At 48.9% G+C, this 21,585-nt stretch overlaps 1 protein-coding gene across 2 annotated transcripts in view; it reads left to right on the top strand.

Annotated features, from left to right (window-relative positions):
- The first annotated feature begins 10,332 nt into the window (after window positions 1–10,332).
- Window positions 10,333–21,585, top strand: part of LOC144159288 (arylsulfatase B-like) — a 44,822-nt gene continuing 33,569 nt past the window's right edge. Inside the window, exon 1 of one of the 2 annotated variants that reach the window (XM_077690683.1) lies at window positions 10,333–10,502. In XM_077690683.1, coding sequence (XP_077546809.1) covers window positions 10,498–10,502 — 5 coding nt within the window. In that variant the 5' untranslated portion in view covers window positions 10,333–10,497. Of the gene's footprint in view, window positions 10,503–17,008; window positions 17,130–21,585 lie in introns of those variants that run through there. The other variant, XM_077690681.1, reaches the window with a different exon arrangement.

The raw sequence follows: 21,585 nt of genomic DNA, 5'->3' as shown, positions 1-21,585 counted from the left end.
CACTAATGCGGGAGACAGCCCAAATTGCTGTAAAGTCATTATTGTTAGCTATGGGTTAGGTATACGTTACCCCGGGGTAACGTATACGCAAGAAAAAAAGTTTCGTGCGTATTGTTAAAAGTTTAGGCACCATGCAAATAGTAATAAGCCGTAAATATTCCTAAATAAAAGCTTATCTCGCGAACAAGTTTGTAGTGTTTTACTCCGGAGAGCCGGTGAGAATGGCTTTCATCCCTGCTGACATAAAATAATTCAGTCCCCCTTTAACATTAAGATGCTCCTTTGAGATCTGCGTGGCCCAGGAACTTTTGGCATGGCCTCGAAAATTTCAACAAATATTATAAATAGGGGCCGAATCCTGCCTGCAGCTGCGATCAGACATGGCACAACTTGACCAAGAAGGAACTTTCGCTTCACGAACGCACCACTGCCGCGACACACGGCTTCCGGGTCTGGCTTCTTGGCAGGTAGAGGTAAATCCACCGGAAGCTCCTCTTGCAATCACGTTACATATCTTATTACCAATTCGCTTGCAATTCTACCAAAAAACCCATTTCTCAAGGGCACGCCGACGCAGCCTTATATGGTTGCGACGTCGTCTGCAAGTGAGGTGAAACGCCTGAAAAAGGTTAGCAAGTCCTTGGCCCGAAAATAATGTGCTTTAAAAGCTTTCAATGCGAAAAACCCCGTGTGTCGATATTTCGGTGCAAATTTATTTCGATTAAAGATGTTTAAAGATGATTAAAGATGATTAAAGATTTCGATTAAAGATGATTAAAGATGTCGATATTTCGGTTAAAGATCCCCAGATGGTCGAAATTAATCCGGACCCCCCCCCCCCCCCCCCCCCCCCGACGGCGTGCTTAATAATAACGCCCAGGTGTAGTTCAGGCGAGTTAGACCGGATCAATCAAATCAATCAATGAATCAAAAAAGTTTCAATGAGCGTCCAATGTTTAAGTTTCGCGGAAAGGTCACGTATGTTCATGCGGAGACAATAATTTATATCTGGTTCGTGATTGGCGAATAAAATATATCAGAAAATCGGAATTGTGGGGTGAAGGCTCAGGTCGCTCTGCTATACACTCAGCCCCTTTGTAAAACTTCTCTGGGGAGTTTGTATGGGTTAACTATATCCGAGATAACAAGTTCGATATCTCAACCGGCCTGCGATATCTCAGCCGGCAGGCGGTTTTTCTCGCTGAGTCCACGAAACAGCGCATACAAAGTGAGGATGGTTAAACGCACATGTAGCTGTAATATGCGCGTAACTTTCAATGCGACGTTCGCTAATAACATGAGTGGGGTTTGGAATGGTTGCAGGGGATCATTAATTTTGGAAGAAAATCTGACGGCTTATTAAGCATCTTGAAAGAAAACGTAGGTCGCCCCGACGAGCCATGGAAAGGATAGGATCGAGTAAGGCATACGTGCACTGAGCACGAGGTCGCGGGTTCAATTCCCGGCCGCGGCGGCCGCTTTTCTGATGGCGGCGAGAAGCAAAACCACCCGTGTTTTCGAGATTTCGGCGCACGTTAAAAATCCCCTGGTGGTCAAAATTAATCCGGAGTCCTCCACTACGGCGCGCCTCATCGCCTTCGTTGCGTCGGCGCGTTTAAGGGGCCCTAAATAGGCTTCCGAAGGTCGCCATTTCAATCGCGCAATCGCTAGCGTACCCCTTCACGACAACGTATACCAAATATTACACCTCTGCGTAAAGCAGGGGCCGCACAAACACGAAACAAAGATTTCGCTTTCTCTCCTGGCTCACCAACCATACCTTGCCGCCACACTGCCGCGCTCTGACGCAGTTCTTTCTGGATCTGACGCGCCTCTATGACGCACGAGACATTGCCCAGTGCGGCGCCGCGAACGCGAACCACAGCGACAGCGCTCACCGTGCAACCGGAATCTGGTGGGCGGAGCATGCGCGTCGAGTGCTAAAAAAAAAAAAAAAAGCGCGCGCAGGGCTTAGCGCAGCCAATGACTGCCCGTACATCAAGGAGGGGGATGAATTGCGCTGTTTCTCTCGGTGTTCTTTCACCGGGTCGATGACGTCGTGGCTTCCACAGTGCTTCGGAGGAGCTACTAGAGAAGGAGAGCCCCAGGCCTTATGGGTGGCCCCTTTTAATGAGCGATAACTCGGCTAATACTTAACGCATTTAAACAATTTTTGCGGGATGACGTTCCTTGGATAGTTCTCCAGTGACTGCGCACGCAAAATCGTAACTTTCGGCAGCCTATTAGAGCCCCTTTAAAACCTAAAATAAATCAATCAAAGGCTTACGTGCAGAAAACGAACGTCGTGGTTTGGGTAACAAGCGGGTGAGAGGCATCATAGTTAAAATTAAGAAAACAGACAACAGGTGGACCGTTCGGGTAACAAAGCGGCTACGGACAAACCGGACTAGAATTAGGTAAAGACAATTGATTCGGCGGTGGTGTGAAATGAGAAATTTCGAGGGCGAAGAATGTATTGGGGTATTTCAAGGCATAAACAGCCGGAGAAGCATGGCAGAAGTTGTCGCACTGCAGTGGACATAAATAGGCTGGGGATGACTGTTACGATGACGATGATGATGATAGTAGATTTAAGAAAGGATTGAACAAGGAAACGTTTGTTTGGCAAAACTAAAAATATTTTCCCGCGCCGTTCAGTTAGATTTACACCTTTTTTAGAATGATTACAAAACAGTGAAGTTTTATATTACAGTCCACTAACGTTAAGACGAGCTCAAAGGAACGCGAAAATTGGTTCGTATTATCATAAATTCGTCGTAAACAGACGCTTTTTCGGTTGTGAACGTTGCAGATGAGCAAGTGTTGTTCGTCTTAATCATGCAATTCGTCATAACCGAGTTCCTCTTAAATTGACAAGGCTTGTTTGCGTGTTCAACGCAAGACCGGAAAAATCGCGGCTAGATGATACAAGACGTAGTGACATTCTCGAGGATCCGCCACAAGAAGCATTGCGCCGAAGCAGGGCATTAAGAGGTGAACAGCACGGAGGTTGCGCAATCTTGTATAGATAGCGAGCCACAGCGGCCTTCATCATAACACTAGTCACTCAGATCAAAGCTCTTTGTCGTTGGGCTTATCTACGTAGACGTGTCCGTACACAACAGGGAAAGGAAAGGGTACGTCATCGGCTTTCTTGTTATCCCACATGGTCTCAACGTCTTATCATGTTCTCTGAAAGCAAGCTAAGGGCGAACACCGTCGTAGTGGATTGATTGATTGATTGATTGTTGGGTTTAACGCGCCGACGCAACGCAGGCGATGAGGCGCGCCGTAGTGGAAGGCTCCGGATTAATTTTGACCACCTGGGGATCTTTATCCGTCGTAGTGGCAACATTAGTGCAGTTACGCGTGGGAAGCGCTCCAAGTTCCCTGGTTGTTTAATTTCTACTTTTATCCCTTTAGGGCCTCTCATCTCTTTGAGATCTTATCGTTCAGTCGTTTCGTACTCGTGTGGTAAAGGGTTTGAGTTGATGAGGAAGCTGAAAATGGTGCCGGGGGAGAGATAAAAATAACCTTATGAGTGAAGGAAAGTTTGGCATCCACGTGAATGCAGCCTTACGGCTACAAAGGAAAGCTATACAGCTTCCTTAGAAACTTCGCAGTTGAAGAAAACTTCGTCCTGAACCATGCGGCTACAAAGGACTGCGAAGTTTCTGAGGAAGCTGTATAGCTTTCCTTTGTAGCCGTATGGCTGCATTCAGGTGGATGTCAAACTTTCCTTCGCAGAAACTTACTCCACCTTGGTGATTTCCCCTAAATCTGGTCGATTAACCTTACAAGTCTTTGATTGCTAGGACGTTACGGGTGCTCTATGGCACAGGGCTCCAGTCTTCAGAAAATTGGTGGCTTCTCTTGTCACTGTTCCGTACTGTGCGTCTTAAGCCAGTTCTACATGGTGCGTTTTCCGCCTGCGAATTCGGTGGAACAAACATTCGCACTTGCGAAGTTCGCAATGCCTGCAAATTTCGTCTACCTGGCCTGCGAACTCCGCGATTTCCGCATTTCAGAGGCACATTGTTTGCAGCCCGAATGAACTCGGTCGCAAGCAAAGCTTGTTGGGATTTAAAAAAAAAAAAAAGCTTTTATTGTACTTTCTGGGCAAGTTGTTTCAGGCTGTTTTGCAGTAAATGTGAGTTTCTTTGCGGTTTCATATAACAATCGCCAATTATTTGTCAATATACGCACACATACTAGAGAAGACAAACACAGCAAGCAACCCTGGGTTCGCTTGTTGCGCGTGCCTAGCACATTTTGGTGTACCTCGGGCAGTTCTTGGGTTCTTCTGTACTTCTCCCCTGCTGTGATGTCCGCCACTTGCGCGGACACCGATTAAGCATTCGTTGAAAACGGCGCGCGACATCGTGCCGTGAACGTACGTTTGTTTTAGTGCGCCTTATGTCGATGATGATGATGCTTAGTGGCTTCCCCTTTGTAACGGGGTGGCGTTGCACAGCGGCGTTAGTCGCAACGCCACTGTACAATCACCTCGCCAAAAAATACAAACAAAATAAATAAAAAATAATGTCAAAATAAAACGAAAATACGTTTACGAAATTTTTGTGCTAGTCTGACTTCTTTGTTCGCATGTCTTCCCAGATTGTTCTCTGCTCTTTTCCCACCAACATTCTAACCTTCTTTTACTAACCTCTACTGCTGTCCAGTTCACTTTTCTGCTAACCTTAAAGCCAAGGGCCTCCGGAAGCTGGATGGCTCCATCACTGAGGACTGGACGGATACTTTTGCACTCCGTTACAATATGTCGCATGGTTTCTGGCTCATTTCCGCAGCCTGCGCATAGTTCTTCCTGTACCGGCTCGCGGATAAGCGTTTTTGTCCGCAAGCAACCCGCTCGGGCTTCAAAAAGCAATGCACTCCCTTTGGTATTATCGAATAATTTTTCCCTTGTGATCTCCTGCTTCCCGATTCTGTAGATATCTAAGGACTTCTTCGCATCCATCCTCTTTTTCCAGGTCGTTGTCTCTGTTTCTTTCACTTCATTTTCTACTGCCTTGGTCGTTTCCCCTGCACTTCCAGGTTTCATATACTTTGTCCTGAGCCTTCTGGTTCTTTTCCTCCATTGTGTGTCCACGCTTTTCATGTAAAGATACCGTAACACTTTGGCCGCCCATCTCTGATCATCCATATTTCGAAGTCGTTCTTCAAAACATATTTTGCTCTGTGCTTCTCTCACTTCGAAGGATGCCCATCCCATATCTCCCTGCACTGCCTCATTTGTTGTTTTGCTGTGTGCTCCTAATGCCAATCGACCCACGGCCCTCTGATTTACTTTTAGCCCTGAATGAATCTCTGATTTGACACACACTACTGCGTTTGAAAAGGTGAGTGGTAGTACCATTACTCCCTTCCAGATTCCTCTCACTACTTCATATCTGTTATATCCCCACAGTGCTCTGTGCTTAATGATAGAGGCGTTTCTTGTGCCTTTCATTCTTAAATGCTCCTCATGAGTTTTTAGATACGCCTGACCTTCGTTTAACCATATGCCCAGATATTTGTATTCCGTTACCCACGGTATTGCTGCTTTTTGAACGAATACCGATTCGTTACGGGCGTTGTCATTAAAAACTATAACTCCCGACTTTGCTGTGCTAAACTCTAACCCCAGTTCAGTGGCTTCTTCCCCGCAGATATCTGTGAGCTGTTGCAGACACTGTTTGCTATCTGCTAGTAGTACCATGTCATCTGCATATATCAGTCCCGGGATATGTTGGTCCACTTCCTGTCCTTTGCGGATATAACATAGATTGAAACCTATTTTACTGCCTTCAGGCTTTCTTTCTAGTCTAGCCATGCACAGCATGAACAGGAATGGCGACAGAGGACAACCCTGTCCCATAGGCCAAGTGGCCATGCCTCTCCAATGCCTCAACGTAAGGCAATGCTGCGCGCTGGCAGCGTGAGCGCAGTGTTGAAGCTGGAGCGGAATGGCGGCCCGCGAACGCGACGACCTTCTCGGGATCATTCTTTCCCCTACGCACAGATTGCCCCACAACAACAACCTCACAAGCACCTGTCATTACCAAAAACCGCTCGTGCACGCTAGGTGCATTTTGAGCAGCGGCCCGACAACGACAGTTTTTCGGCTGTCCCAGCACTGCTTTAAACCTCTATTTGTGACTACCGGTTCCGTGCACTTTTGGTCGCGTTCGCACAAGCAACGCCATCTGGTTGCTAAGCGTGCAAATGGTTAGGCCGTGACGTTCCCCTAGATGTGTTCCTATTGGCCGCAGGTCCGGCCCCTCTGCACAGTACGAGCGGCGTTCGCGGGGGATACTCGACTGTTCCAAACATTAGTCGCTTCGCCGCAGCGTTCTGTGCCGCAGCCAAGAAAAAAAAGGTTGTTTTGCCGTACGAGCGGCGCCGCTTGTACAAATTTGCGCGTAAAATCGCACCACGTAGAACGGGCTTTACTCGGTGCTAGACAGTGCCTCGATCCAATGCTCTTCTGTTCGAAAGGGGTTTGTGACCCTGCGGCAGTATGGTAAAGGGTGGCTAGTTGACATCTGAAGCAGGGCTTCGGGTATTGTGTTGAGTGAATGTTTCGTTGTCAGAAGGTCGTTTGGGGGGGAGGTGTTTGTTTGGATTTTTCGAAGCCCTGTTTGATCCTTTGTCTTAAAGTTGTAGGGAGGGAGTGGAAATGTAAATCGGGTTGCTTTGTAGTATTTGAGTGTTTAAGAGTACACAGACAACTCTATTTAGAGATGCGCAACTCGGGGAATGGAGGCGCGAGAACAGACGCATGTCGGTTTAGAGTTTCGTGGCCGGGTGACATGCTATCTTGATCGGTTTATTTCATTTGTAGCCGACTCCTATTCTGTGGGCTGTTTTGTCAGTGCGTACTCTCACCAATGACCTGGAGGCGTTTCGGGAGCCGGAAAAAATCTGCATTCGTGCATCCCGCTGACCTGAAGTGAAAGCCAGTGCGATTGCCGCTTCTTTCACTTCGAGGGATGAGGTATAGTCCGTGTACGTCGGCAGTAATCGTACGGTTCAGTTTGGGTTGTCGCACTGCATTGTCGCGTGGCCTCTATGCTACTGGTAATGGCAGCCATTGTGTGCCACGCGTATAAGGTGAATGCGCGTATATTCTTTCAATGTTGCGGAATCTGGGCCGGCAGGGTATACGTAATCACGGATCTTGTGGGTGGTTGAGTACGTGGTATATTGGACTGAGTAGCTAGGTAGGCATAGTGTTTCCGCGCGAGTGACACTTTTAGCATTTCGAGCTGACTGCTTCTGAGTGATTCGAGTTTTTCTCCCACTGTGTTGCTGACTCCGATTTCATCGTTCAGTTTAAGTTAGAAGAATCATAGCTACTAGGGTATAAACTCTCTCAAATCCGACCGCTCCCGCTTGGAATGGAAGGCTTACACCCGAACTGCAACTCTGTAAACGCCGCGTGAGGCTAAATTGAAGCCCAACAGCGTCGTGCGTGTTGCAACAACTGCCACGTCTGGCCACGGGAAACACGAGTGAACGAGTAATGGCTTCTTTACTCTACTCAACATTAAGGTAAGGCGTGCGGGCGATGCGGTTGAAAAGAAATGAGCGATCTTGTACATGCTTTTATTAGAAGCGGTTTTAGCAAGTGACCCCCTACCGAAATAAAACTCGTTTTACGTCAGATATGGCAGAACAATGTTTCACTTGCGATGAAAACGCGTGTGTTAAAGACCCACTCATACAGCGTCGATACAAATAATTTAAATAAACCACACTTCTCTTTTTTTTTTCCAGGATGATACCAATCGCGATAACGCGTCTGGTGTTGCCAGCAGTAGAAAATCTCCTTTATCCTCGTCGATGACGTTGTGGGTGAAGAAACTGCACTTCTGAGTACGGGGCTACCCGCAGAAAAGTCGACGTGTACAAGAAAGCGGGCGACTTTACCTGGAGAATATCACGACAACCTTTATCTTTTCGAAGGTCATGGATGTGGATCTAAATTACGCATGACAGCAGTTAATTTACCAAAAAGCAAGAAGACACCCCGCTATTTTTTTTTTTTTTTACTGAGCCATCGCCTCCTTAGTAGATCCTACCAATAGGCTTTCACCGTAAAGCGGGTCGACGATTCTCCCTAAGATCTGCAGACGCTATATACGCCAGAGCATCCATCGTTGCCCGAGGGATGGCGCCCGGAACGCGGGAAGAGGGGTGTGGGGAACGGACCAGAGGGGAGGAGACCAGGGGCGGCAATTCGTGTTTTTCCGTTTTGAATACGTCCATTTTGTGTCCGTTTTATTGTGACGTACTTCCATTTGTAGGCAGGTTTTGGGTTGTCTTTCGCACAACTGTTCTTGTAAACGCATGTTAAACGACTAAACCAATTTTAAACTATCTTTTATGCGTTGATTGTTCCGCTAGCGAACCAACAACACGGCGACGAAAAATCGTCTGTTCCCAATCGTCTGCTCCGAGAAGCCGCGGCTCACAGCCCCGCCGTGCTTGCATGGCGTCACATACGGGTGTTCGCTTTTAGCCAATCAGGGCTTGCTCAAACCGGACACTTTTGAAACGGACGCAAAACGGACAAAACACGAGAATACCGGCCCAGTGCGGTGAAAACTGCGTGCACGAGCGAACAACCAAGGGCTCGCTTGAGGTTTTGCTATCGGAGGGCCATCTCAGAATAATGTGAGTAGAAAGCTCGTTTTCTTCCGGACCAACTGCAGGGGGGAGTAATATTTTGGTATTACGTTAAGAACACGTCCACAACTGGCGCAAAACGTGGGAACAGGCCAACTGACAGGGAACAGAGAGGAAGTCTGGCCAACAACCAGACTTCCGAACCTGGGCCGTTTCTTCTGCAGTGGTGAGGTTTGCCGTACAGATGGATGCTTTGGTTGTTGGTTGCGTTTCTGCGGCGGAGGCGATGCCTGCGATTGCGAAGGCTGCTCTGCCGGGGTACTGTGCCGCATCCAGATACACGGTGTGTTTGTCTGGTGGGTATTGCTGCGAATGGTACTGCGCGCGTGCCTCTTTTCTGCCCGCGTGGAAGGCCGGGTGCATGTTTCTTGGGATAGGTTTGACCTTGATTAGGGCTCGGATGTTACTTGGTATCCTGGCCGGAGTGGAGTCGGTGTTGGGCGGCTGAATTTGGATCCGTTTCAGTATGGACCTTCCCGTCGTGTTCTGCGCCAGCCTGTGTATCTGTGCCGTGCGATTGGCATCGATTATCTCGCCTACGATGTTGCAATGCCCAGGTTCAGAAGTCTGGTTGTTGAAGCAGAGTGGGGAATGTGCAGGGCCGTGCGGTAGGATCTCAGAAGTAGAGCGTCGAGCGAATCTTTGTTCGATTGGGTTAAGTTCACCTAAGGCAGGTGATAACTGAATCTGCTGACTACGAAGCCTTGTACGATCCTTGTACGCAGTACGGATGCATGTGCATGTTCCGGATGCATGTGCATGTTCCGGATGCATGTGCATGTTCCGGATTTACCGGAACATGCACCCAATGAAACTCCCCATCCCGCTTGTTTTCCTTTACTGTGTAGGGGAAGACAGGTGGAGCGATCAAGGAACAAAATTCGGTGGCAGGGATGGACTCGGGCATCGCAGGATATGAGCGGTTGAAAGCTTATGAAAGAGGTGTTTATCTGGCAGCCTCACGGCTGATGAAGGCAACGATGATGATGGTGATGACGATTGCTTCCAGGAGAATTGACCAGAGGAATGTTTCACAGTGTTTGGCGACACTGCACGAATATTTGCTGGTTCAGTGTACACACTGTGTCTGTTGCAGGCATTCAACAGTCTTCCTTCCTTCCTTGGTTCAGTTGAGTTAGACTTACACTCTTTTAAAGGCAAATGACGAGAGGGAAGATTTTTATTTCTCAACAAGATTCCCTGCAAGGCTAAAAATAGTGCGGTATACAAGACATGACGACGTTATCGAAGATCAGCAACAAGAAGCATTGCGCAAAAGCAAGACACTGAAAAGTAAACAGCGGAGAGGTGGCGACTGTTGTATAGATAGCGAGCAATAAAGGTTAAGGTTCCCTCACAACCCTGGTCCTTCCACTCAGACTGAAAGCTGACCGCCGTAGTGCTTATCTACCCCACCGTTTTGGTGCACAACAGCAGGGAAAGGGTACGTCCTCGGTTTCCTTGTTTTCCCGTGTGGCCTTGACATCGTATCGTGTAATAATATAGTTCAGATAAAGGTGGTGGAGAACTGACCTCGCATGAGTGCAGTTACGTGCGGAAGCGTTTCGGAATTTCTCGTTTTATTTCTTTTTCCAACCCTTTATGGCCTCTCATTCGTACTAGAGCTCTTATCCGTTCAGTCATGACGTACGCAGGCCACTAGAGGGTACCTCCGGCAAGATCGTTCTGTTCCGGCACGTTCGCTCCGGGCTGACGGAAAGGGCATATACGGTCTTTCCGGCTCAACGCACACTCTGGAGCCGCTAGAACCATCTTATTGGCCGGGTTGGCACAACCGCAAGACCAATGACGTGAGAAAGCTTTTACTTTTTTTAATTACGTATGCTCGATATTCAGGTGTATTTGTGCGCTTTCGGCGTTGTAAAGGCCGCGATATGGATCTTCTTAGACTTCACTAGTGTAAGAAGTCTATGAAGCTATGAAGTCTATGAAACTAGCCTGATCTGCCTGGAAAATGGTCGTGTCTGTGTGTGCGAGATATAGATCTAGCGCGAGAAACTCGCAGCGCCCCGCGTCGTATGTTATACCTGGTCGTCAATTTTTGTGGAAAGCCCAAAACTACATTACAGATTGCCTGCCGACTCCCGTGCCGCTGCACAAAGGCAATTGTAGGGGAAAACTGTCGGTAGCTGATTTTAATATACGAACGCACTTACATACCGCGGTTCGCTTGCGTTTATGCCCTGTGCTTAGAAAGCCTTATTTATCATCGCTAGGTATACTGCTCCAGGATACGGTTTATTAGAACGAAACAAGCCGCGAATCTTGCTTGGAGAGAGAGAGAGAGAGAGCTCTTTAATGTGGACTGGAGAGGTCAGCTCTGCTAGGGGCAAACCATAAAACTCTATGGGGTGAGCGGATCTGATAGTACAGTGAAGCTGAAAGTGTCTGGTTCATAGCGGAGCATCGCCTCCCACTCTTACCACGCCGCAGAACACCGCGAGACGCTGCGGCTGCCCATCATTTGTGTTCCACAGGAATTTCGATCAAAGGTAATAGTAGTTTTAAACCTCCAATTTAACAACCCAACAACGCTTGCGCGAGTTCATTCAGCTTAAATTTGAAGCGATCCCAGTTTGCGGAAGCGTTCAGTCAACTGGGGCGGTTGGATGTGGACAGCCGGTACATGGACATGTCCACAGGACGTGGACAGCCGGTACATGCAGCTCAATGTACAGTGATTTTGACATTGCTTGGCACGTAACAAGGGTCAACATTAAGGCAGTGACCACAGGGTAAAAATGAATATTAGCATGACCACATACTAACTCTGGCCAGCGACGATTGCAGCTCCCATCAGATGCACATGGCTGTTTCACCAAATCGCATTTGGCCCATACTTCCCATACCCGCCCACAATTCTCACCAATGACGATGACCGCTGTTGTCAGAAGGTCATGGCTGATTTCCTCACTCTCATAACCAACCAAATTCTCACGGGACTGGGACTGGCGACTGACGATGAAAGGTGCTGTCAAAGTTAGCGAATTCACCAGTTCCTATTGGCTGTGATGGCAACATAGCCACTCGAAGGAACACTTTGAGGCATTCTTTTTTTCATTGCACCGTTTTGCCACAAGGGAATCAAAGTAATGGAGGGATAAAAAAGGGAAAGTGACGTGATGCAAGCGCCTTCATGCACTACAGAATACTGTATAGGCTAGTCTCGGCAAGAAATTCCAGCAGCTACTTGTAGAAAGGACCATGCGTTCAATAGAACACTAGTGCTTTTGCATGCCAAACTCATGAGAAGTCCGCGGCGGCCGCTTTTCTGGTGGAGGCGAAAAGCAAAAACGCCCGTGTGTACGAGATTTCGGCGCATGTTAAAGATCCACAGGTGGTCAAAATTAATCCGGAACCCTCCACTACGGCGCGCCTCACCGCCTGCGTTGCGTCGGCGCGTTAACCTCCACAATCAATCAATCAATCAATCAATCAATCAATCAATCAATCAATCAATCAATCAATCAATCAATCAATCAATTCGCTCATAAGAAGGACTTCGGTGTCCTCAAACTTTTTAGATGCAATGCATCTCTTTAACTCGCCTTGTCCCGCGTCGTTGTCGCGGCGTAGTCCGCATCCCTCCCCCATTCTCCTCGCCGCGGCAGCTGCGCGCTCCGCCGCTCTCACCGCAGCGCCATCTGTGCGTCAGCGCGGCCAGTGCGCAGCTTGCGCTCGGCTGCGCTCGCTCCCGTCGCCGTGCCAGCTGTGCGTTAGCGCGCAGCTTGCGCTCTGTTAAAAATTTACACCATCTTCACGCGAGGGGAACCATGGGGTAGATGCGACGCATCGGGGGTGAACATGCTGCGTAAATAGGATACACAACAACAGCAATCCACACGCTGATATCGCTAACATAACGGAAACGCAACGGCAACCCCCGATGCGTTGCATCTACCCCATGGTTTCCCTTCGCGGGAAGATGGTGTAACTTTTCTACTCTCACTGACAACATACAGGTGTACACACTTCAACGCATTTAGGCGAAACCAAGGGCAAAACGTAGGTTACCTGAGGCGGCACTACTAGTAAGAGTACTAACGCACCTACCCAAGTTTACCCCAGGGCACTATTTTTGGGGAATATCACAGGCCCATATGTCGTGGTGTACGGCTTACAATCAAACCATCCAAACTGATGGCCTTTATTTCGTCACTGTATGGACAACTCATTTCAATGCAGAGCTGTTTTAGCTTCTCCCTGTGCATAAGAGTAGCTCTTTTCAAATATGCACTTCTCTGACAGTTTCTCTTATGACGAAAACGTTTGACAATCAGCTCAGCGGTGGAAGTTGCTGCTATTTGAATGACATGTGCATTCAGTATGGGGAGGAAGTTTTGCGTTTATTTTTCTCGCACAGTGCTGTCAAACCTTTCTATATCATATTTTGCTCACAGGAAAGCTAGAATGGGATTTGCAGGATACACTGCAGGCAAACTTGGGATATTTTTCTGTTAGGGCTACCTGCGTTGTATGCTTCATTTTTCTTACACGATATATATATACAATCCATTCTACAGCACTGATCTACAAACTGAGGAAGTATGCAGTGGAACAGCAGATAAATGTTTCACTTTGCAGTGCAAATCTACAAAATTATTTAAAAATGGGATCCCAAAAACAATAAAATTAGACTGTACTTGTTTAGGAAAAGCAAGAATATACATATACGGATATTCGAAGTCTTCATTCGGCTTCATGTTTTTGTTCTGAGCGTCACACCAAATCTAAGCATCACAAATGTCACGCTCATTTCTGGTGTCTTTGATAAAGCCTGGCTAACACTGCAACTGCTCTTTGTTTATTACCCGACTAAATATATAAGCGCAAGTTGTAACCGGCAAAAATATAAGTTCAGTTCTGGTTCGGGCGTCATAATTTTGTTCCAGTTCAGTTTCTATTCAACCAAATCCTGCCCCGAACTGGTTCGCTTATTATAACTTGGCGCGAAAAAAATTTAACTGTGTACACAAAAGATATGACAAATCTGAGGACGGGGTATACGTAGACGCCGCTGATTACATTGCTCGCGACGCCATGGCCTTCGTTAGTGGTCTCATCGCCTCATGCTCATGCTCGGTCCGCACGACGGACACAGAGGTGGGCGAAGAGGCGGCCATCGCCCTGGTGATGACAGCTTCTTCAAAAATTAAATTCATTGTTAGCGACTCTAAGTCGGCTATTTTAAATTATTCGAGAGGGCGAATGTCACCCAAGTCGCCCCAAATCCTAAAATCCCGATCCCATGAAGAGCGGAACCGGAAGAAATACTTGATATGGGCACCGGCCCACTCGGGCCTGGCCGGAAACGAGTGTGCGCACGATGCGGCTCGAGCCTTTACCGACCGAGCTGGCGTCGACACTTCTGACCCAGACGCTCACTCGCTTCGCTGGACGGGCAGAGACAGGATTGTGTCTTACAGGGAGCTGACTACTCATTACCGGCTTAAACGAGCCCGCTACCCCCACCCCCCCCACCCCCCTCCCTCCTGCTCATCCATCCCTCAGTAAAAGGCAATCTGTGATTTGGCGGCTTCTTCAGACGAACTCGTACCCGAACCCCGTCGCGTATAGTCAGTGTTATCTGGACAGTTTTCAGATAAATGTCGGAGATGCAAGGAACGGGCCGATCTTGCACATATTATGGGTATGTCCTCAGGCGACTCCTCAGAGCCGCAAAATTAGCAGTAATGAGCAGTGGGAGACCATACTGCTCTGCTCAGACCCGGCGGATCAAGTCTCGGCCATCCAGTTAGCCGAAGACGCTGCTAGGACCCAAAGGCTCCTGGCCGACGCCTAGGGTAGAGGTCTAGCTCTCCTCCACAAACTGGACAAACAAAAGTTATTTCTCTCTCTCTCTGTGTACTTCGAAGGGACCATGACTAAAAGGGACCAGTTTGGTTCATTCAAGAAACACCTTTTTAATTTTAGTACCATATATAAGCTATTAAGCTGGATAATATGGAAAACTGATCAAGTAGTTGCGGTTTACAAGCCACTTTCTTGCCCCGCCCCTATAACGTCACAGGGGCTTATTTATGCGATTGACCACTGCCAAATGAAGTCACCACTGAGAATCGGGACTGTGCGGTATACAGTGGTTCCTCAAGTCCGGTTTTACTGTACCACTTGAATGCTAACGTAAAGTTTAAACATGGATAACTTGGTTTCCTTCTAGTACTTCGTTGCTTTCGCACGGTAGAGCGAAATTTAAAGCTTTTCAATGTTTATTATCTGTTTTTGGTGAAAACCACATTCTTTGGGAATGGAATAGAGTTAAGCAAATTACCAAAGGTCTAGTTCTTTCAATAAAACTAGATTATATTTTTCCTTCTTGTTCTCTTTGATGACCCAAGCACAGCGTGTATGGAGATGCAGCACAGGCAAAGCATTGACCACGAACATCGTCGTCTTTGGTATCGAGCGGCATTTCACATCTGGCAAGAGAGGATTAAGGTTAGGAGCAACCGATATGGGGAGGTTCATCCTCTCACGCCTGACGCTGTCGGCCCCACTCAGCCGCCCACCTCTCCTCACTGGAAACGTACCCCACTCCATTAGAAAGCACTTAATAGTGCTCATCTTACCACGCAATATGCACCCTGGGCATCACGAGGATCGCAGAGAAGCCCGAGCCCGGACAATATTTAGGTTGTACGGAGATGCATCATCTACGTACCGCCTACACAGACGCAGCCTGTTACCCCGGAAGAGAAGCCATGGCAGCCACCGTCATTTTAAATAAGCAGCCCAAGTGCAGCGTCTCAATCCCCGGACACAGCCTTCTCCAAGCCGAGGAAGCGGCGGTAGCACTTGCGCTGAGCCAAAGCGACGCCAAGTCTCAGACTCCCAGCAGGCGTGCCGCAACTTCGCCAACGGTCGATTACACGTCACAACATTCCGACTAATCAATCAGAGACCACCAACGAGACCAGTCAGGATTGTATGGGCACCAGCTCACAGCGGAATCCCCGGCAACACGATCACCAACCTCGTGGCTCGAGATTTGACCCGCCGAGCCAACGCTGCTGAAGCTGAAGCCGAGCCCGAGCGCATGCAACCTGTTGTCACATACCAGGAAATTGCGCAGCACTATAGGCTGTCCCGTAAAACATCCCCCTCGCGAGGGGCACGATCAAATGCAGAGCATTTCTGCGGGGGGGCGCGCGCCTGCAAGTCGTATGGATTACGTATTGGTTGTTGTTGCTGTAATTGTTGTCTTCCAGCGTAGACATTGTCGATGAAGTCGATGGTGAAACGTGCCGTGAACCCCCTGCCGCGGCTATGACGCAACGTGGAGCGGCTATGACGCAACGTGGCGCGGCTATGACGCAACACAATCCAACACAATCCACTTTATTCCAATCCAAATCCAAGCCAATCCAATCGAATCCAATCCAATGCCCCTCGCGAGAGAGTGTTATAGCGCCGAAATCGCCACCACGCGAACGCGTGATGCTGACGTCACGATCACGCCACAGGTGTTAGCGACCGCAGCGCGCGCGAACGACATATGTGGTTTAAGCGCGAACCGACCGCGGCGAGAGAGCGCGATGCGAGCGCCCCACCTATTCTTGCGCGCGAACCTAACGCGGCGAGAGAGGGTGTTGCGCACGTCCCCACCTGTTGTGCGCCCGAACCGAACGCGGCGAGAGAGGGCGTTGCGAGCGGAGAGAAGGCGAGGAGGACGCGGGGGAGAGTGCGCACCTCTGGCCGACGGTTGAATGAGTCAAGGATATAAGGCGCGTTCGTAACCTCCCGTTCTGTGTCGGCTTTGTGGCTCAGTTGGTAGAGTACCGTGCACCTTACGTTCCGCCCGCAGAGTCGTAGGATCGAAACCTGGCGCCGGCAAGTATTATTTTTTTATATAGTGTAGGGGGAGCGATGCGGACGCGGACTACGGACGCCAACGCGGGTGACATCGTGAGTTACTGAAATGCTCTGCATTTAAAACCTACTATTCACCCCACAAATCGCTATCGAGGGATCAGGTGATCGAGGGATCGAGATTTCGGTGCACGTTAAAGACCCCCCGGGTGGTCAAAATTAATCCGGAGCCCTCCAGTACGGCGCGCCACATCGCCTGTCAAGCGTCGGCGCGTTCAACCCCACAATCAAGCACCAAGAATTCACGGGAACTTCAATGATGAAGGGAACGCCCCGTCTCCGTGAACAATTAAGCTACACAACCTAGCGCCGAAATCTAAAGCGCAGCAGGCGACATGCGTTCTTATCGCGTTTAGAGAAGGATGGCTAGGCATGTGGAATGAAGCGGCAACGGCACGTGCAAAGCAACTGTCCGTCTACGCTTGCTTCACGGTGACTGACGCCAACAGCGCCTGTTTAGGCACATATAACCTCTGTAGCTGCGGCGGTCAAAGGAAAAGCGGAGTTCAAAGCGGCGGCGGTCAAAGGTAGGTCAAAGTCGTTTCCTTTTATTTTCTGAATACGTGGGTAAGTGATGTCGCCTTCCTCGGTGGTATACAAAATAAACCGCTGATTGTTGTCACTCTTAAGTTTGAAGCCGAGCGGAGGAGCGGTTTGTTCACGATTTTTTTCTTTTAAATCGCTAATTTGTCGCCGGAGCACCCTCTTTATGTTTCGTCGTCCATTAGACCTTCAAAATTCTTGAGCCAAAAGCGGTCGAATTCCCGATCGTATGACAAATGCTCCGGTCACCCTCAGAGAAAAATTAAAAGGGAGATGAAGCAATTTCTTCCCAAAATTGAGGTAGATAAGTTTCTGTATCGTTTCTCACACCCTGACCCCAAATATCACATTGAAATTTATCACATATGAGTCCCACCGTAATTTATCTTGCAAAACCCGAGCTCGCGTTTGGAAGACGCTTCGCTCTTCGTCTTTGACGCCGCTGGTTCGTTGCGCCTTTTATGACCTCAAGGGCGGGCACCGTTCGGCCGTGCGGGCTGTCGGAAGCATTTTAAATAATCGCGCCGCAGTGGAGCTGGCCTTTTCCGCGATTTAGCTTGTATTGCAGTGTTGCAACGGGACCGCAGTTTAATTTTCTGACTTCCCTTCCTATTGTTTCAAGTATATTAGGGCACGAATTTGCTCTTCACACCTGGAAGCCGCAAAGAAGGGACTTTTTGGCGCCGGCTAGAGGATTTCGTTAGAGCATGTCTAAACTGGACATCCGGGGGCGTTTGTATTGCTTAGGTGAAAAGTAATTACTGACTCAACTGTTTGTTAAAGCAAACGTACATGTTTTAGATTCAGCGGCGTTTTATAAACCATGTAACAGCAGAAAGCTGGTACGTGCCCTGCGTGAAAATAAAGCGTTCTTGCGCGGTATTCGCATATGCCGGACAGTACTATCGCGCTCACTATGACCTGCAACTCTCATTAGTATTCAGGCGATTATACCGTCAAAACAACTACTATTGGCATAAAAGTTGATTGATTGATTGATTGATTGTCGGGCTTACCGCGCCGACGCAACGCGGGTGATGAGGCGCGCCGTAGAGGATGGCTCCGGATTAATTTTGACCACCTGGGGATCCTTAACGTGCACCGAAATCTCGTACACGCGGGCGTTCTTGCTTTTCGCCTCCATCAGAAAAGCGGCCGCCGCGGCCGGGTATCGAACCCGCGTCTTCGTGCTCAGCAGCACAACGCCTTATCCACTGAGCCACCGGGACGGGTCTATTGGAATAAAAGTTAGAATACGGCTTGATTTATTAGGACGTTGTGCTCCTAATGCATACTTCATCTTTTACCCCGGATACCAGACGAAGGTTGTATAAAGCGGTGAATACTAATAAGCGTTGCAAGGCACACTGAACGCGATAGTACGTATGTTACTGGTACAGTCATAAACCAACAAATGGTTTATAAACCAACAAATGGTCCCCTCCCACCCCCGGTCACCGCGCGCACGCGCGCGCGCACGCACGCACGCACGCACGCACGCACGCACGCACACGCACACACACACACACACGCACACGCACACGCACACGCACACGCACACGCACACGCACACACACACACACACGCACACACACACACACACACACACACACACACACACACACACACACACACACACACGCACACACACACACACCCGCGCACGATTTCGCAAACGACGCTACGGTGCTTTTTAGGTCCTTGCGACGGTTCGATGCCGGCCACCTGTCTGCTCGACTTGCATTTATTAACGTAATAGCGTTATTAGGACCATTCCTTTTTATTTCGCCCGCTAGCCGTCCGCTTTCAGCCGTTATCAACAAGCGTTTGCGGAAGAGCGTCATCGCTGCGACTGGAAGCTGCGACTGATGGAATGTGATAGCTCGCCTGAATGAGGAATGTGGCGCAGCTGGCGCAACGGCAACTGAAATGGAGAGAAAAATAATGTCCCTCCACTCTGTGAAGAAGGATGACCTCCAAAGCTGGACGCAGGCCACGGAGTGCGCGAAACAAAACACGTTTATCGTAATTTACGATGGAGCTTACTTTCTAGTCAGTTAGCTGAATGAACCACTGACGGATTTAAGCTGTGTTCTTGCCTGTGCCCTTCCCGCGTCGTAAGCGTCTTACTGTTTGTGTAAGGCCGGGTTCACACTGCTGCCGCAACTGTCGCAATAACTTTAAAGAATGACGTCATTTCATGTCTCAGCCAACCGAACTGCGTGACATGGCATTTTGTACGTCCCTAGATCACGATATGGTTTTTGCGTCGGTAATGTGAACATAGCCGTACACACAAACCCCATCGGCTCTACCACTAAGGACTCCGGACAGGTCCCATTGGGCCATTTAACGTCCGCGTTTAAATCTCGCGCTAGCACAGCGGACATACCATCCATCAGTACGGGCATGAAACCTATAGCTGCGCGTGCACGCCTCCCCTCCTCCCTCCCACTATTCTCCACTACAAATCTGCGCACGCATAAACTGGCAACCGGTCATGTGTTCGTGCTTAGAAGTGGCAGACGCCGTCGAAAATATCCCCTGGAAGCCCTCTAAAGAAGTGATATTGGCTCACGCCGGCGTTCCAAGCGGGCAGTTTGCTGTTCATCCGGGAGGGATTCGCCGCTACTCCACGAGCTGAACTTGAGGCGGTAACTGCAGTGCCAGCATATTTCCGTTGTTTATGCCCCAATTCGCGCTTGTGTTCAGGCCAATAAGCACACTAAAAGTGCTGGGGCTAAGACTACAGCAGGACAATGGCTGCGGAACAGCCCTAAACCATTTAATGAAACAAATAGAACAAACACTACGAATGATCAACCGAGTAACCAACAGAAGACACGGGATGAAAGAAGGGGATATTCTAAAAGTTGTCAACGCTCTCATAATCTCACGAGTCGCATACTCAGCTCCATTCTTATGTTTAACAGCCACTAACATCAAAACACTCAACACAGCACTTAGAAAGGCAATCAAAATGGCGCTAGGATTACCCCAATGGACGTCGACACAGAAATTAAATGAACTCGGAATTAGCAATACAGTTGAAGAAATACTCGAGGCACATAGAATCGGCCAGTTTGAGAGGTTAAAAACCAGCCACACTGGCACGGAAACCCTAAAGCGACTGGGCTATCGTGTAGATGACACCATGCACGCAACCACCCACGAGATTCCTGATTGCATATCCAGGGCCCTGAAAGTAGCACCCATACCTAAAAACATGAACCCTACACTCCACTACGGCAGAAGGTTGGACAGATGCCGTAATATCGAAAGAATATACGGCAATTCATCGTACACGTGGTACACAGATGCTGCCATTACGAGTACCGGTGGCATAGCCGCCATCTGTACGCACAACCCAATTCAGCAACGCACCATAACTGCTAGCGTGCGGACATCATCACCTATTGAAGCAGAAGAAGCGGCAATCGCTCTAGCTATCATATCAGGTCAGCAGGCTTCACGAATGAACATTGTTTCTGACTCCCAAAACGCCTGCAGGCAGTGGGCGAGAGGGCGCATCGGCAAAACAGCCCAGAGATTAGCAATCGGCTACAAATCAAATAATCCAATCAAAATCATATGGGCCCCTGGCCATGAAACTCTAGAGGGCAATCAACAGGCTCACGCCTGGGCTCGCGCATCCCTTCCCCGAGCTGACAGCCCCCAAGCAGAGTTTCCTGTTCCTGTTATGCCCACATATTCTGAAATTCTAAGCTACTACAAAGCAACCCGAATTAAATTCCCACATCCTCATCCCAAGTTGCAAAGACAGGATGAAGCAGCACTCCGCTCAATCCAAACGAACACCTTCCCTCACCTCTCCCGTCTACACAAACTGTACCCAACCCAATACCCGAAGCTGTGCCCCAAGTGCAACCAAGTAGCCACCCTCTACCATACGGCAGCAGGGTGCCACAAAATTCACAAACACCCTCTAACAGAGGAGCAGTGGAGTGAGGCACTGTCTAGCGCCGACTACGACGAGCAGTGCCGAACGATCGCCAGAGCAGCCACCGGCGCCCTGGAGACTGGAGCCCTGGACTAGGGGCACCCACCACGTCCAACTACCCAACAAACATAATAAAGTTATTTCGCTCGCTCGCCAATAAACACTTCGATGCTTGCCCTTCTTCCTCCAAACGAATGGCATGCATCCGTCCCATAAGGATTTAAAACCTGGAAGCCCTTGAGCTCTATTCTCGCGTACAAACATGTGGCTGCCCGTTTTCCTTCCCCCTCGCATGCATCTTACTTTGTGTGTAAGATGTCTGTGTAACACATCAAGACACACCAGAAGCACTCGATTGAGGAGGACGGCCGACTAACCGCATTAAGCCATGCAATTTCGACATCTAAATACCAGCACAACCGACATTTCATCGGTAGCGGCGTAGCGTGCACGGCCGTCTTTTTCTACCTGCAAACCGT

The sequence above is a fragment of the Haemaphysalis longicornis genome, unplaced genomic scaffold (genome assembly GCF_048455015.1).
Source record: "Haemaphysalis longicornis isolate Haplotype H1 unplaced genomic scaffold, Haemaphysalis longicornis Haplotype H1 scaffold_10, whole genome shotgun sequence".
In the NCBI taxonomy this organism is placed as follows: Eukaryota; Metazoa; Arthropoda; class Arachnida; order Ixodida; family Ixodidae; genus Haemaphysalis; species Haemaphysalis longicornis.
This window is presented reverse-complemented; position numbering and strand designations above follow the sequence as displayed.